Source organism: Rhineura floridana, chromosome 17 (assembly GCF_030035675.1).
Source record: "Rhineura floridana isolate rRhiFlo1 chromosome 17, rRhiFlo1.hap2, whole genome shotgun sequence".
Taxonomy (NCBI): Eukaryota; Metazoa; Chordata; class Lepidosauria; order Squamata; family Rhineuridae; genus Rhineura; species Rhineura floridana.
In genome coordinates, this window is record NC_084496.1 from 16,946,190 (window position 1) to 16,960,612 (window position 14,423).

The 14,423-nt window shown below is 43.0% G+C and overlaps 1 protein-coding gene across 3 annotated transcripts in view; it reads left to right on the plus strand.

The window, feature by feature from the left end:
- The window catches only part of TRRAP (transformation/transcription domain associated protein), a 321,632-nt gene that overhangs the window by 95,935 nt on the left and 211,274 nt on the right, over nt 1-14,423 (plus strand). For all 3 annotated transcript variants that reach the window (XM_061599260.1, XM_061599263.1, XM_061599262.1), the window contains exons 35-37: nt 2,568-2,749; nt 3,897-4,095; nt 6,306-6,434. In XM_061599260.1, coding sequence (XP_061455244.1) covers nt 2,568-2,749; nt 3,897-4,095; nt 6,306-6,434 — 510 coding nt within the window. The remainder of the gene's footprint in view (nt 1-2,567; nt 2,750-3,896; nt 4,096-6,305; nt 6,435-14,423) is intronic.

Sequence of the window (14,423 nt, forward strand, 5' to 3'; positions counted from 1 at the left end):
CCCCTCCCTCTTGTCCCTTCCCTCCCCCTTCCTTTGCCCCTCCCTCCACATCCCCTTCCAATCCTCTCCTTCTCCCTCCTCATCCTCCTCTCTCCTCTCCTCTTCCCCTCCTCTTGGACTGCATGGGAGTAAATCCCACTGAACTCAATAAGCATGCAAATGATAAGACCTGCCTTTCCCCTTCTTCCCCACTCCTCTCCCTTCCTCCTCCCTTCTTCCTTTCTTCCCCTCTTTGTTTTTCCTCCTCCCCTGCCCACTCCAGCCTTCCCTCCCTCCCTCTTCTCGCCCCCCCCCCATGATCAGTTTTACCTATCCTAAACATGATTGCACAGGAGTAAATCCCACTGAACTCAATAAGCATGCAAATGATCAATCCTTTCTCAGTAAACTTGCACAGGATCCCATTTCTTACCTCCTGGATTAAAAAGCAGAGAAATTCACTAATAGACAACAAAACCCTTGTGGTTTCAGACTGTACCTATAGCCAACAGATATTTCTATCAAACTTGAAAAAAGCAGGGAAATTGGGCAATTATAGTGAAGGCACCATGGGAGCAGGAGACCTGACTTCTCCGACATATTGAACCACCCTACAAATTGGTCAAACTGCAAACACAATTTGAGTTGGTCTTTCACAGTCCAATCCGCTTCCTGTGTAGCTTGGAAGAATTTGATAACATGTGCCTCTGAGCATATGGTGAGTGGTGGCAACCCCTGCAGTCAGCCCAAATAATAGAAACAAGATATGTGCTGTGCTGATCTTGTTTTAGCAGCGAGGAAGCAATAATTGATCTGGTTCAGATAGTCACTTTAAATATGTTTTCTTTGCAATTTTAGTGAAGTTTCCTATAGTAAACCATTTTCTTTTGCTTCTGTTTCTGTGAATATGTGAAGTACAGCAACACTTTGCAACACTAAAAAAACCTCCAAAAACAATTGTGGAATAATGGCACTGACTATTCTGCAGAATAGCTTCCAGTGGACATGAGTGTCATAGTTTGCACAAGATAAAACAGTGGGAGGTGAAATATATTCTAGCAAAATTCTAGGTGTGCTCTATGTTTTTAATTGAGCAGGCCCACCTTTCCTTTTTATGTAGCTTCAAAGAATAAACTCCTATTTATGTAACTTCAAAGTTGATAGTGAGGACATTGAACTTGTCAAGGATTAGCAATATCTTGGCACAGTCATTAACCAAAATGGAGACAATAGTCAAGAAGTCAGAAGAAGGCTAGGACTTAGGAGGGCTGCTATGAGAGAACTAGAAAAGGTCCTCAAATGCAAAGATGTATCACTGAACACTAAAGTCAGGATCATTCAGACCATGATATTCCCAATCTCTATGCATGAATGTGAAAGTTGGACAGTGAAAAAAGGGGATAAGAGAAAAATCAACTCATTTGAAATGTGGTGTTGGAGGAGAGCTTTGTGCATACCAGGGACCGCGAAAAAGACAAATAATTAGGTGTTAGAACAAATTAAACCAGAACTAAAACTAGAAGCTAAAATGATGAAACTGAGGTTATCGTACTTTGGACACATCATGAGAGGACATGAATTCACTAGAAAAGACAATAATGCTAGGAAAAACAGAAGGGAGTAGAAAAAGAGGAAGACCAAGCAAGAGATGGATTGATTCCATAAAGGAAGCCACAGACCTGAACTTAGAAGACCTGAACAGGGTGGTTTACAACAGATGATACTGGAGGTTACTGATTCATAGAGTTGACATAAGTCATAACTGACTTGAAGGTACATAGCGTGCGCGCGCGCGCGCACACACACACACACACACACTTCCTTAAGTGGAGTGGTTGAAGTATAACAGGATGAAAACATCCATCTTGGGCAGACCAAGTTTGTTTTTTCCAACAGCTAGAGTCATTGCTTAAGTAGCATCATATTGTAATCAGTCTGGTTTTACATCAAATTGTAGTTTCAGAATCAACTGTTAATGCACCCAAAATAGAAATGGAACATAGCCTTTTGTGTTTCAAACTGGAGGTTGTCTTCACCATCATGACCAATAAAAAGGCTTTGAAATTAATAAAAATAAATTAATAAAGAATTTTACAAATTTGTAGGGTATTACAGTATCTCAGAGAGGAGGTCAGGTCTCCTGCTCCCCTGGTGCATTCACTATAGAAGTCCAATTTCCCTGCTTTTTCAAGTTTGATAGAAATATCTGTTGGATATAGGTACATTCTTAAACTGCAAGATGTTTCTTTTTGCCTATTAGTGAATTAGAATTATAGTTCCTCCTCTTCAACTGCCCTATCATTTTTTTCTGGTTCTTTTTAAATTGTATTTATTAGCAACACTTGGTTTCCTGTATCTGACCTCCTTTTGAAATTCTTATAAGCTCGATAAATATCCTTTATTTCTCCTTCCCTCTTTCCCCTCTTCTTTGTTTGATCCTATTTCCCATATGGTTTCAAGTGATGAGAGCGGTTCTTAATGTCTTTCTCTAGAACTACTGGAAAGGAAACATTAAATGGGCATAACTAATAACCTGCTTAAGGCTATGTTAGTATCATGTATGAATGTCCTTGTTTTTGTTTTGACAGATCATAAGTATTATAGTTAAGAACGATGAATGCTGGCTAGCAAACCAGCATTCCTTAGTGAGCCAGCTCAGGCGAGTGTGGGTCAGTGAAGCTTTTCAGGAAAGACACCGGAAGGAGAACATGGCTGCGACAAACTGGAAGGAGCCTAAGCTCCTGGCATATTGCTTATTGAACTACTGCAAGTAAGTGGGTTGTAATCATTATAAGACCAGGAATGGCAAACCTGAGGGCCACATTCCCTTCTGGGCAACCTTCTGAGGGCCACATGCTGGTGATGGGCATGACCAGAGGCAAAAGTGGGTGGAGCAAGACATGTAAATTTTACCTTTGTACAGAGGGCTAATTTCAACATCCCATCTATATCCAGACAAGCAAGAGGCATAATCATGTTCATGAGCATGTTCCAGCCAGGCAAAAATGCTCGGGGCAAAGCAGGGCCACTCAAGGATGTGGCCTGAAGAAAGTTCCGAGGGCCACATGGAAAGGCCTGGAGGGGTCATATTTGGCCCCCAGGTCTGAGAGTTCTTCACCTTTGATACAGATGAATAGTGATCTCAGTTCTTATGCTTGGTGCCAGTCCTTACGTAGCCAAAATGTCATCATCAGTGCCGAAGAGGGTTTGGGGTACATTCCCCTCCCAAAAGCCAAGTGAGGACTGCACATGCCCACCAGGCATGGAACATTGACTGATTTGGGGAAAAGAAACAAAAACAAGGGAAGGGAAATGGAATGAAGTGGGTATAATCCTAAACAGGAAGCACTCGATGCTGCAACATTTTGTTGCAGGTCCCACTTTTCACTCCCTCTAATAGTGAACTCAGATGCTGGGTATTGACAGAAATGGAGCTAAAATGGGCCAGTAAGAAACAAGAGGGGAGGTATTAGCGTGCTTGAGGGCACCCTGATGCTCACTAACCCCCCGCCCAACCCCTCTTCTGTAAAGATACTGAAAATATTTTATAAATGTGCACTGTCCTGAAGAAATTGATTGTTTGGAAGGAAGCAAACCAGAAGGGAATCCTTAGCACTGTATTCTTAACTTAATCCTAAAGGACAATGTTAGAACACGTACTTTGCATGAAGATGCCAGATTCAGTCACCGGCATCTCCAACTAAAGGTTTGTTTAGCAAGTAATGGGAAATACTTGTGCTTGAGAGCCACTGCTAGTGGGAAAGAAGAATGCTGGATTAGATGGGCAGGTAGTATGATCTGGTGAAGCAGCTTTCTGGGTTCCTAAGATGCCCATTAGAAGTTTGGCTGCTTCAGGTTTATGGAGAACATATCTTTTTCAAGACTCTTTTCTTAGCTTGTATTTTACTTTTCCTTAGGAGAAATTATGGTGACATAGAACTCCTCTTCCAACTTCTCCGGGCCTTTACAGGCCGTTTTCTCTGCAACATGACTTTCTTAAAAGAATACATGGAAGAAGAGATTCCCAAAAATTACACCATTGCCCAAAAACGGGCACTCTTTTTCCGCTTTGTTGACTTCAGTGATCCCAATTTTGGAGATGAGCTCAAAGCCAAGGTAAAGGAAATGGACCTTTAGTGTGGGAGCACCTACCCTGTGGAATTCCTTTGAATATTAGGCAGGCACCATCTCTGCTATCTTTTTGGCATCTTTATTCCTCTTTCAACAAGCCTTTTAGGTTGAGACCTATCTCAGTCTGTGTCTGTATTAGAATTGCTTAATATGTTTTTTAATAATGTTTTTAACCTTTTTAAAAGTTGTTTTTTATGTTTTTAACACTGTTTTGTTTTAATGTATTTTAAGATCTGTTTTTATGATGTTTTAAAGTGTTTTTAAGACCCTCCGTGGCGCAGAGTGGTAAGCAGCGGTAACGCAGCCGAAGCTCTGCTCACAGCCGGAGTTCGATTCCAACGGAAGGAGGAAGTCGAATCTCTGGTAAAAGGGGTCGAGGTCCACTCAGCCTTCCATCCATCCGTGGTTGGTAAAATGAGTATTCGGCATATGCTGGGGGGTAAAGAAAGGCCGGGGAAGGAACTGGCAATCCCACCCCATATATACGGTCTGCCTAGTAAACGTCGCAAGATGTCACCCTAAGAATCGGAAACGACTCGCACTACAAGTGCGGGGACACCTTTACCTTTTAAAAAGTGTTTTTAGCGCTTTGTTTGCTGCCCTGGGTGGGATACAAATTAAATAATAAATAAATAATAAATAAAATAAATAAATAAAGTAAATCAATTAAATGAAAATGGGTTGGTATTTTAGATTTCATTTCCTTAGGCAGCACAGGTTGCTTACTTAAATGTAAGAGGAATTCGATAATTGGCAGTGCCACTTATGTGAAAATGCAAGCCCAAAAAAGAGCAAATAATGATTGAAGTCAACAATTTATCGAATTCCATTTGTGATTCCCCTAAGTCTTGAATATTGGCATACTTATTTGCCTGCAACCTTTTTGCAGAAGAAACCTAATTTCATAGGGGATCTAGTGTTCCTTGGTACTAATCAGTCATAGTCCCACTAACTTTGAAAGAATATACAGCAGATTCTTATCTGTATTATTAAAAAAATCTTATCACTGAGATGTTAAGATAATTAAAAATTAATTGTCTTGGTTGTTAGTGTAGCATATATTGCAGTAAACATGGTTGCCATGTGTTAGAATATTTCCTTTGAAGCAGGCAGTGATCTCCCTGACGAGGTGCATGGCATTGAGAAAGTGGATAGAGAAAAGTTCTTCTCCCTCTCTCATAATACTAGAACTTGTGGACATTCAAAGAAGCTGAATGTTGGAAGATTCAGGACAGGCAAAAGGAAGTACTTCTTTACTCAGCGCATAGTCAAACTATGGAATTTGCTCCCACAAGATGCAGTAATGGCCACCAGCTTGGATGGCTTTAAAAGAAGATTAGACAGATTCATGGAGGACAGGGCTATCAATGGCTACTAGCCATGATGGCTGTGCTGTGCCAGCCTAGTCAGAGGCAGCATGCTTCTGAAAACCAGTTGCTGGAAGCCTCAGGAGGGGAGAGTGTTCTTGCACTCGGGTCCTGCTTGTGGGCTTCCCCCAAGCACCTGGTTGGCCACTGTGAGAACAGGATGCTGGACTAGATGAGTCACTGGCCTGATCCAGTAGGCTCTTCTTATGTTCTTATGTTCTTAGGTGCGCCTGGGGCCAACACTCTTATATTTTCGGCGCCAGGTCAAGACTTTCCTCTTCTCCCAGGCATTTTAGCATGTGTTTTTAAATTGCTTTTTAAAAAAATGTGTTTTTAAATTTGTATATTTGTTTTTAATGTTTTTAATTGTTGTAAACCACCCAGAGAGCTTCGGCTATAGGGCGGTATACAAATGCAATAAATAAATAATGACAACTTGTTCAGTGTCAAGGACCACAACAGAAACCTAGAAACCATAAGAGATCTGCAGCTAGTTAATTTATGCTAATTTAATGGAACATAATTAATCTCTCTTGCACATAATTTGCATGAAGAGAATGGATATCAAGGTGTTTTGCTGTCAGAAGCCTGATACACATGGGGAGTTTTCCACATAGAAGTTGAGATTCTCAGTTATTGGTTAGCATTTGTTATCAATTACTTAAAAGCTAAAGCACTATTGCAACTGGGGGTGGGGGAAGAAGAGATCATGATTGTTATATTGTATTGGTTTTATTGCTTTTCTTGTAGATCACTTTGATCTCTTTAGGGAGGACGAGTGGGATATAAATTTAAAATAAATAATTTTTTTCCCTCCCTAATCTGCAGGTTTTACAGCACATACTGAATCCTGCTTTCTTGTATAGCTTTGAAAAGGGGGAAGGTGAACAGCTTCTGGGGCCCCCCAACCCAGAAGGAGATAACCCCGAAAGCATCACCAGTGTATTCATAACAAAGGTAGTTCATCCTAATGAGGAAAAAGCAAACAACCCAAAGATGTCTGAAAGTCCTTGGGCATGGTCTCTCCAGAGCTAAACATTGTTAAGTTCCACTGATTTCAGTGCAAGAAATTTAAGAGCATGCTTAACCTTTGTGTTAAAATCAATGTGATTAAAAGACCTTAACTGTCTGGCCTGAGCAGTAGGCAGCTGCTGAATGTAGGCCAGGAGCCAGAGGTCACAGGCCAGAGGCTTAAGAGCGAGGGTGGTGGTGGTGAAGTCGGGATCAGGAAAGACTATTGTTTGTTTCCAAGGCAAAGTTCCAGCCTGAACAGAAAGCCTTTAAAGCTTTTTGTGGTGTGGAGAGCCCATGGCCAGCCTGGATGGACAGAGTCATTCCATCACCTGGAGACCATTTCTTGCTTTGGGGAATTCTCTGTTCTCCTATGCATATAGAGATGATCTCAGGTGGGTGATCAACTCCACCTAGTGGCTGAAGGCAGAAGGATGGTGATCAATTTTAGTAGTCTTCTAGTCTTCCCTTGACTCTGTCTTCTGCCTTTACCTGAGTGGTGTATCATGTGCTCTCTGCTCCTGATTACCTGGTTCAGGCCTGTAGAATTGTGTCATTTGTTCTATCTGTGTTCTATCTGTTGTTGTTACTTTACTACTACTTTAGGAGTTCCTGTATTATAAGAAAAAGGTCTTCATTCTTATAAACTTCAGGGCTATTTTCAAGTCTGGATCTGCTTTCCTTCTGACTTTCTCTTTATTTCATTTCTGTTCTTCAAGTTTGATTAATCCTTTAGCTTACCACTGCAGTGAGACTGCTCCACCTGCCATTTTCATTTTTCCCCGCCCTGTCTTTTTGCCTTCCAACATTTTCAATCACAGCAGTGCTTATACATCTCCCTCAGCGTTAACAGTGGAGTTAACAGCAGTCCTCAGAGTTATCAGAAGTGCTGCTAGTCTCCTCAGTCACAGTCCAATTTGTCCCTCCCCCCGCTGGAATAGTTGTTGCCCTCCGCTTGCATATCCCCCTCCACTATTCTTTTCCTGCTGTCCCTGTAAGTCCCCCTAGTGAGTCCTTCTCAGCCAGGTCTTGTTGCACTCTGGGGCAACGGGGAAGGCTAATTTGTTTCTTGCAAACGCATTTTTTGAGCAACCAAAAAGATAGCTGTACACATGGACATCACAAAATGGGCAATATAGGAATCAAGTTGATTATATAATTGGCAACAGAAGATGGAAAAGTTCCATACTTTCTGCAAAAACAATACCAGGAGCAGACTGCGGTCTAGATCATGAACTGGTCGTATTGAAAGTCAGAGTAAAGCTAAAAAAGAACAACAAAGGAAACATAATGCCAAAATACAGTTTAACTAACATCCCCGAAGAATATAAATATCAAATAAGGAACAGGTTTGAGGCTTTAAACTTATTTGACAGAGAACCAGCTGTGAGCCGAGCAGCTCTGTATCAACTCCATCTGATACGGAGGCTACGCCCCTACCTTCCCAATTATCTGCTCCCACTGGTGGTACATGCCCTGATCACCACTTGCCTAGACTACTGTAATGCGCTCTACGTGGGGTTACCCTTGAAAACGGTTCGGAAATTACAGCTGGTACAGAATGCAGCAGCGCATCTGATTGCAGGCAGCCGCCATAGAGATCACATCACTCCTGCGTTGAAGGAGTTGCATTGGTTACCGGTTGTGTACCGAACACAATTCAAGGCGTTGGTTTTAACCTTTAAAACCCTATACGGTTGTGGCCCAGCCTATCTGAAGGAGCGCCTCCAGCATCGACAGGGATGCCGCTCAACAAGATCGACCTCAGAGGGCCTTCTCTGGATCCCACCAGTCAAAATAGCTAGGCTGGTGAGGACTCGAGAGAGGGCCTTCTCAATAGTGGCCCCCACCCTCTGGAACTCTCTCCCAGGTGATATACACCATGCCCCGTCTATAATGAGCTTCCACAGGACTCTGAAGACTTGGCTTTCTGGTGGGCGTTTGAGATGGGCTAGTTTTTTACTGTTTTTAAATTTTAATTGTTTTATATACTGTTTTATCTTGTACGTCGCCCAGAGTGGCTGGACAACCAGCCAGATGGGCGACTAACAAATTTAATAATAAAATAAAATAAAAAAACCAGAAGAACTGTGGCGTGAAGTCAGAGATGTTATCAGGGAAGAATGCAAAAAGACAATACCTCTAGTTAAAAACAGAGAAAGACCTCAATGGATGACGGAAGAAACTCTTAAAATTGTTAAAGAAGGAAAGCAAAAGCAAAAGGATATAGAAACACGGTCAGAACCCTAAATACAATAATACAGCGACTAGTACGTAGGGACAAAGAGAACTATTACAATAGTTATTGTATAGAAATAGAAGAGGACAACAAAAAGGGTAGAACAAGAGCCCTATTCCAAAAGATTAGAGAAATGAAAGGGAAATTCAAACCAAGAGTAGGGATGTTGAATAACAAACAGGAGAACACACTGACTGAGCGAGATGAAATAAAAGGAAGATGGAAGCAGAGCACTGAAGAACTATATAAAAGAGATGCAAGGTTGACAGATTCATTCATGGAGGAACCATATGATGAAGAACCAGAAATTTTAGAATGTGAGGTGAAAGCTGCTCTTAAAATACTTGGAAGAAACAAATCACCAGGAACAGATTGCATACCAATAGAGTTGCTACAAGCAAAGAGACTGAATCTGTCCAAATTTTGACAAAAATACGGAAAACTAAACAATGGCCCACAGACTGGAAGCGTTCAATATACCTCCCAATTCCAAAGAAAGGGTATACCAGGGAATGCAGTAATTATTGAACAATGCCAGATGTCCAAGCTGGATTTAGAAAAGGAAGAGGCACCAGAGCTCATATCGCAAACATACGTTGGATAATGGAACGGAGCAAGGAATTTCAGAAGAAAATCACCCTGTACTTTATAGATTACTGCAAAGCCTTTGATTGTGTTGATCATGAAAATCTATGGAATGCTTTAAAAGAAATGGGAGTGCCACAGCATATGATTGTCCTGATGCGCAACCTATACTCTGCACAAGAGGCTACTGTAAGGACAGAATATGGAGAAACCAATTGGTTCCCCATCGGAAAGGGTGTGAGATGGGTGTATTTTATCACCCTGTTTGTTTAATCTGTACACAGAACATATCATACGGAAAGCAGGATTGGACCTAGATGAAGGAGGCATGAAAATGGGAGGGAGAAATATCAATAATTTAAGTTATGCAAACGATACCATACTACTAGCAGAAACCAGTAATGATTTGAAATGAATGCTGATGAAAGTTAAAGAGGAAAGCACAAAAGTAGGACTACAGCTGAACGTCAAAAAGACTAAAGTAATGACAACAGAAAATTGATGTAACTTTAAAGTTGACAACAAGGACATTGAACTTGTTAAGGATTATCAATACCTTGGCACAGTCATTAACCGAAATGGAGACAATAGTCAAGAAATCAGAAGAACTGGGGAGGGCAGCTACAAGAGAACTATGAGAGGCTCCTGCTGGGAGGAAGGACAGGATATATATAAATAAATAAATAAAGTCCTGAAGTGCAAAGATGTAACACTGAACACTAAAGTCAGGATCATTCAGACCATGGTATTCCCAATCTCTCTGTATGGATGTGAAAATTGGACAGTGAAAAAAGCGGATAAGAGAAAAATCAACTCGTTTGAAATGTGTTGGAGGAGAGCTTTGCACATATCATGGACTGCAAAAAAGACAAAGAATTGGGTGTTAGAACAAATTATACCAGAACTATCACTAGAAGGTAAAATGATGAAACTGAGGTTATCATATCTTGGACACATAATGAGAAGACCTGATTCACTAGAAAAGACAACAATGCTGGGAAAAAGAGAAGGGAGTAGAAAAAGAGGAAGGCCAAACAAGAGATTTATTTATTTATTTATTTTATTACAATTATATACCGCCCCATAGCCGAAGCTCTCTGGGCAGTTTACAGCAATTAAAGAGATGGATTGATTCCATAAAGGAAGCCACAGACCTGAACATACAAGATCTGAACAGGGTGGTTCACGACAGATGCTCTTGGAGGTCACTGATTCATAGGGTTGCCATAAGTCATAATCGACTTGAAGGCACATAATAACAACAACAACAAAGCAAAGTCAGTGTAGCCTACTAAACGTAGCAAGCTGCTGCCTCCATACCATTTTGCGCTTCTGATCCCCCAGTGTCTTCACTGCAGCAACACTTAACTACATTGGAAACATCATCTGCTTCTACAGTCTTCTACAGTCACTGATGTGGGCAGGGGGACCCTAGAAACAGAGTTAAGGCCATTCACCACAGCTGACCTGCAGGATAGAGTGGCAGGGTCTCATGGGCCCCTTTTCCCCTCACCATGGGAACACAGCCCAGCAGAAACTGCTTCAAGTGCCCCTGACAATTTTCAAAGGGTTTGTGCAGGTCTTTACGTGCGTAAGAGCGATTGTCTAAAGATGAGGGTGGGCAGCCATGATCTACTTCACTTCAAGCATTTTTTTTTCTGCACAGTCTTCGCCTAGGGACTTCATAGGATTCCCTGACAACAGTGCAACACAGTCCCATGGTGTCAGTCAGCAGGCACAGGACAGTAGTCTAACATCATCAGGACACAATCCCAGGGTTCCAATACCATCAGAATTAATATTATTTCTACCATTTCTCAGCAGCCCTCACCTCTTCTTCCCTTGTCTGCTTAGATGTTTCTTCAACTAAGGGAGATGTTGTGGGCAGATTTCTCTAGGGAATTAGCATCCAGAGCTAATCTAGCAGCAGTGCAGCATCCTCCCTCTATATGTACACAACCTCAGGTTCTATGTCATCAGGGAGCCCTGCCAGCTCCACAGGTTCTGTGTCATCAGGGAGCCCTGCCAGCTCCACAGGTTCTGTGTCAGCTTGAACTCTTATCAGCACAGGCTAACACAGCAGTAGCTCCTCCTCCATCTCCCGATCCACATGATGCACAATGAGGATTGGCAACACATTTGCGCTCTTCTCACTCTAGAGAGGTTCATCAGGATGCCCATGGAAAACCAGACCAATACTTGCTGATTTTGGATGAGGAGGAATGGAGCGGTACCTCTGATTCTGAGGAGGTAACTTCCAGCCACCTATTCCAGGTTTCACACTTTTTTCCTCTGGTTTGTAAGACATTGGAGACCTTGGACGTGAAGGATAAAGATGCGACTCCAGCTCTTTCCTGATCCTGGGTTGCCACTGTTTGTCCAGATCATCAGCCTAAGTCTATAGCTGTGAAACTGCCTTCACTATTACCTAAAGTCTGAATTTCATACTCCACTACAAAATAAGTTAGTGGCTACAGCTAACAAGCAGTATGTTCTGGAACAATGATGGATGGATCATCTTCTTCTGCCACTAGTGGATGCCCCCATCGTGGATCTCTTGAACCCTTCCTTGAATCCCAAAGACACGGATGCCCAATTCTGATGCACCGGAAGAGGAACATTGGGCTCAGATGGGTATATGAGACCAATGCATTGTCTGTCAGGGCAGCAGCAACTGCATCTGTGTTCGCTAGGGCTTGCTTGTTGTGGTTGGACACTCCGCAGGATCCAGCTTGAACAGAAAGTCACTCCTAAAAGTTTCAAGGGCAGTGGCATTTATGACGGATGCCTCCATGGGCGCCATGCAGTTTGCTGCTAGAGCTTTTACAGCAGGGGTCTTCACCAGGAGATCTCTCTGGCTTCGTCTCTGGGAGACAGATGTTACAGCCTGTACAACCTGGCATCTGAGCCATATGTAGGAGGCAAACTGTTTGGAGATACAGTATTGACAAAATGTTAATAGAGTCCAGAGTCATCTTCCAAGAAGAAAGAAAACAGGCAGACTTTTTGAAGAGCATCTCACCCATATTTTCCTGCCCAATCCTTTTGTGGTTTCAGACCGGTGGGTAGAGGTAGAGAGGTCAATTCCTCACATTCCTTCTGGTACCAACAGTGCATCAACAGGCCATCAGCAATCTTCAGGTTGACTCAGAGCAGCCACTCCATGAGGAGGCAAGCAACAGTTCTGACTGTCCTCCCCCTTAATTGGGAGGACATCTACAACTATTTCCCCATAGATGGCAACTTACCATATTGGACCACTGGGTTCTTCAGACTTTGAAGCTCTGGCTGGAGTTCATTTCTCCCCCCCCCCCAAGTTTTGTACTCTCTCCACTATCATCTTACTCATCTAAATGGCTCAGGGTTCAGGAAGCCATAAGTCACCTTCTGCTCATTTTGGCAATATTGCCTGTCCCACCAGAGGAGAGATTTCAGGGCATCTACTCATATTTCTATATGGTCCCCAAGAAAGATGGGTCTTCCCAGGCAGTATTGGATTTGAAATTTCTGCATGAGTATACTGCAAGTTTCGGATGGAGGTCCTCATGTCCATCAAGGAGGCAGTACATCATGGGATTCTCCTCTCCTCAGTAGACCTCAGGGAGATGTATCCATGTCCCCATATATAGACCCCATAGGCATTTTCTGAGATTTGCAGTCAACAGTGGTCACTTTCAATACAGGGCCATGTCCTTTGGACTTTCATCGTTCCCCAGGGTTTTCACCAAGATTATGGTGACCTTGGTGACCCACCACAGACTTCAAGGGGTGCATGTCTATTTTTACTTGGATGACTTGCTAATTCGCTCCCCTACCTTCCAAAACCATGGGAGGATGTGTATCACAGATTCTTGATCAACCAGGAAGAGTCATCTTTGTCCAGCCATGTCAATTCAGCACATAGGAGCAGTCTTGGACACAGTATAGAGGACTTTGTTACTGACTTTGGAATGAATAAAAAAAATTCTACAGGCAGTAACTGATTCTGAAGGAAGTCTTGTGGATCTAACGAATATGGTGGGAGTGTTGGGCCTTGTGGTCTCAGCGGTACAGACAACCCTATGGGCACGGTACCACACTCACCAACTCCAGTTGGCACTATTGCTTTTCCAGAACAATATTGCCTCCTGTCATCACCTGCAGGTGTTTCTGAACCAACATGTCCACTGGTCTCTGCAGTGGTGGGTACACAAACCCAATCTTCAGAGACAGGTTCCACTTTGAGATCCACCACAGATGATAATGACCACAGATACCAGCCAAGCAGGTGGTGGTGGGAGATATGTGAGTGTCATATGGCTCAGGAAGAGACTCTCCTCCCAATCAGTCTTCTGGAGTTGTGTGCCATATACCTGGTGCTACAGTATTTCATAACTGTCAGGCCCCTCCAGGCAGTCTTGATAAGGACCAACAATGTGACTGCCAAGGCACATGTGAAGGGGGCACAAGATCAAGAACACTACAGGAAGAGTCGTCAGCTCTCCTCACCCTGGGCAGAGAATCACCTGAAGTCACTGGTAGCAGAGCATTTATGAGATGTGGAAAGCACTCAGGCCAACTGGTTGAGTGGGAAACGGGTTCTCAGTGGGGAATGGAGGCTACATCCAAATGTGTTCAAAAAGATAGTGGCATGCTTTGGCAAGGTAACCTTTTTAGATCTGTTCGTGACTCTTCTCCCAATTCTCTCCCGATATGTACAATCCTCAGCAGAGGCCACAGATATGCTAGTATCTCCATGGCCTCCAGATCTGCTGTACGCAGTTCCTCTGTTTGTGTTTCTGCTTTGAAAGTCACAGGTCTTGTTGGTGGCGCCATATTGGCCTCACTGACCGTGGTTCTCCGAGCTCCTTGGCCTAATAAATTCTCCCCCATGGCGTCTTCCTGTCAGGATGGACCTGCTTTCCCTAGGGCATCTACACCATCGAGATCCGGAATGGCTAAACCTTCATGCCTGGGTAACGAACAGAGGCATTTAGTCATTAGGTGTGTCTGAAGTGGTGGTGGACAGCATGATGGCATCTTGATGTCCATCCACCACTCGACTATGAGGGTACATGGAAGGTTTTCTCAGCTTGTTGCACAAAGACAGACATCCACCTAAAAGGGCAGGC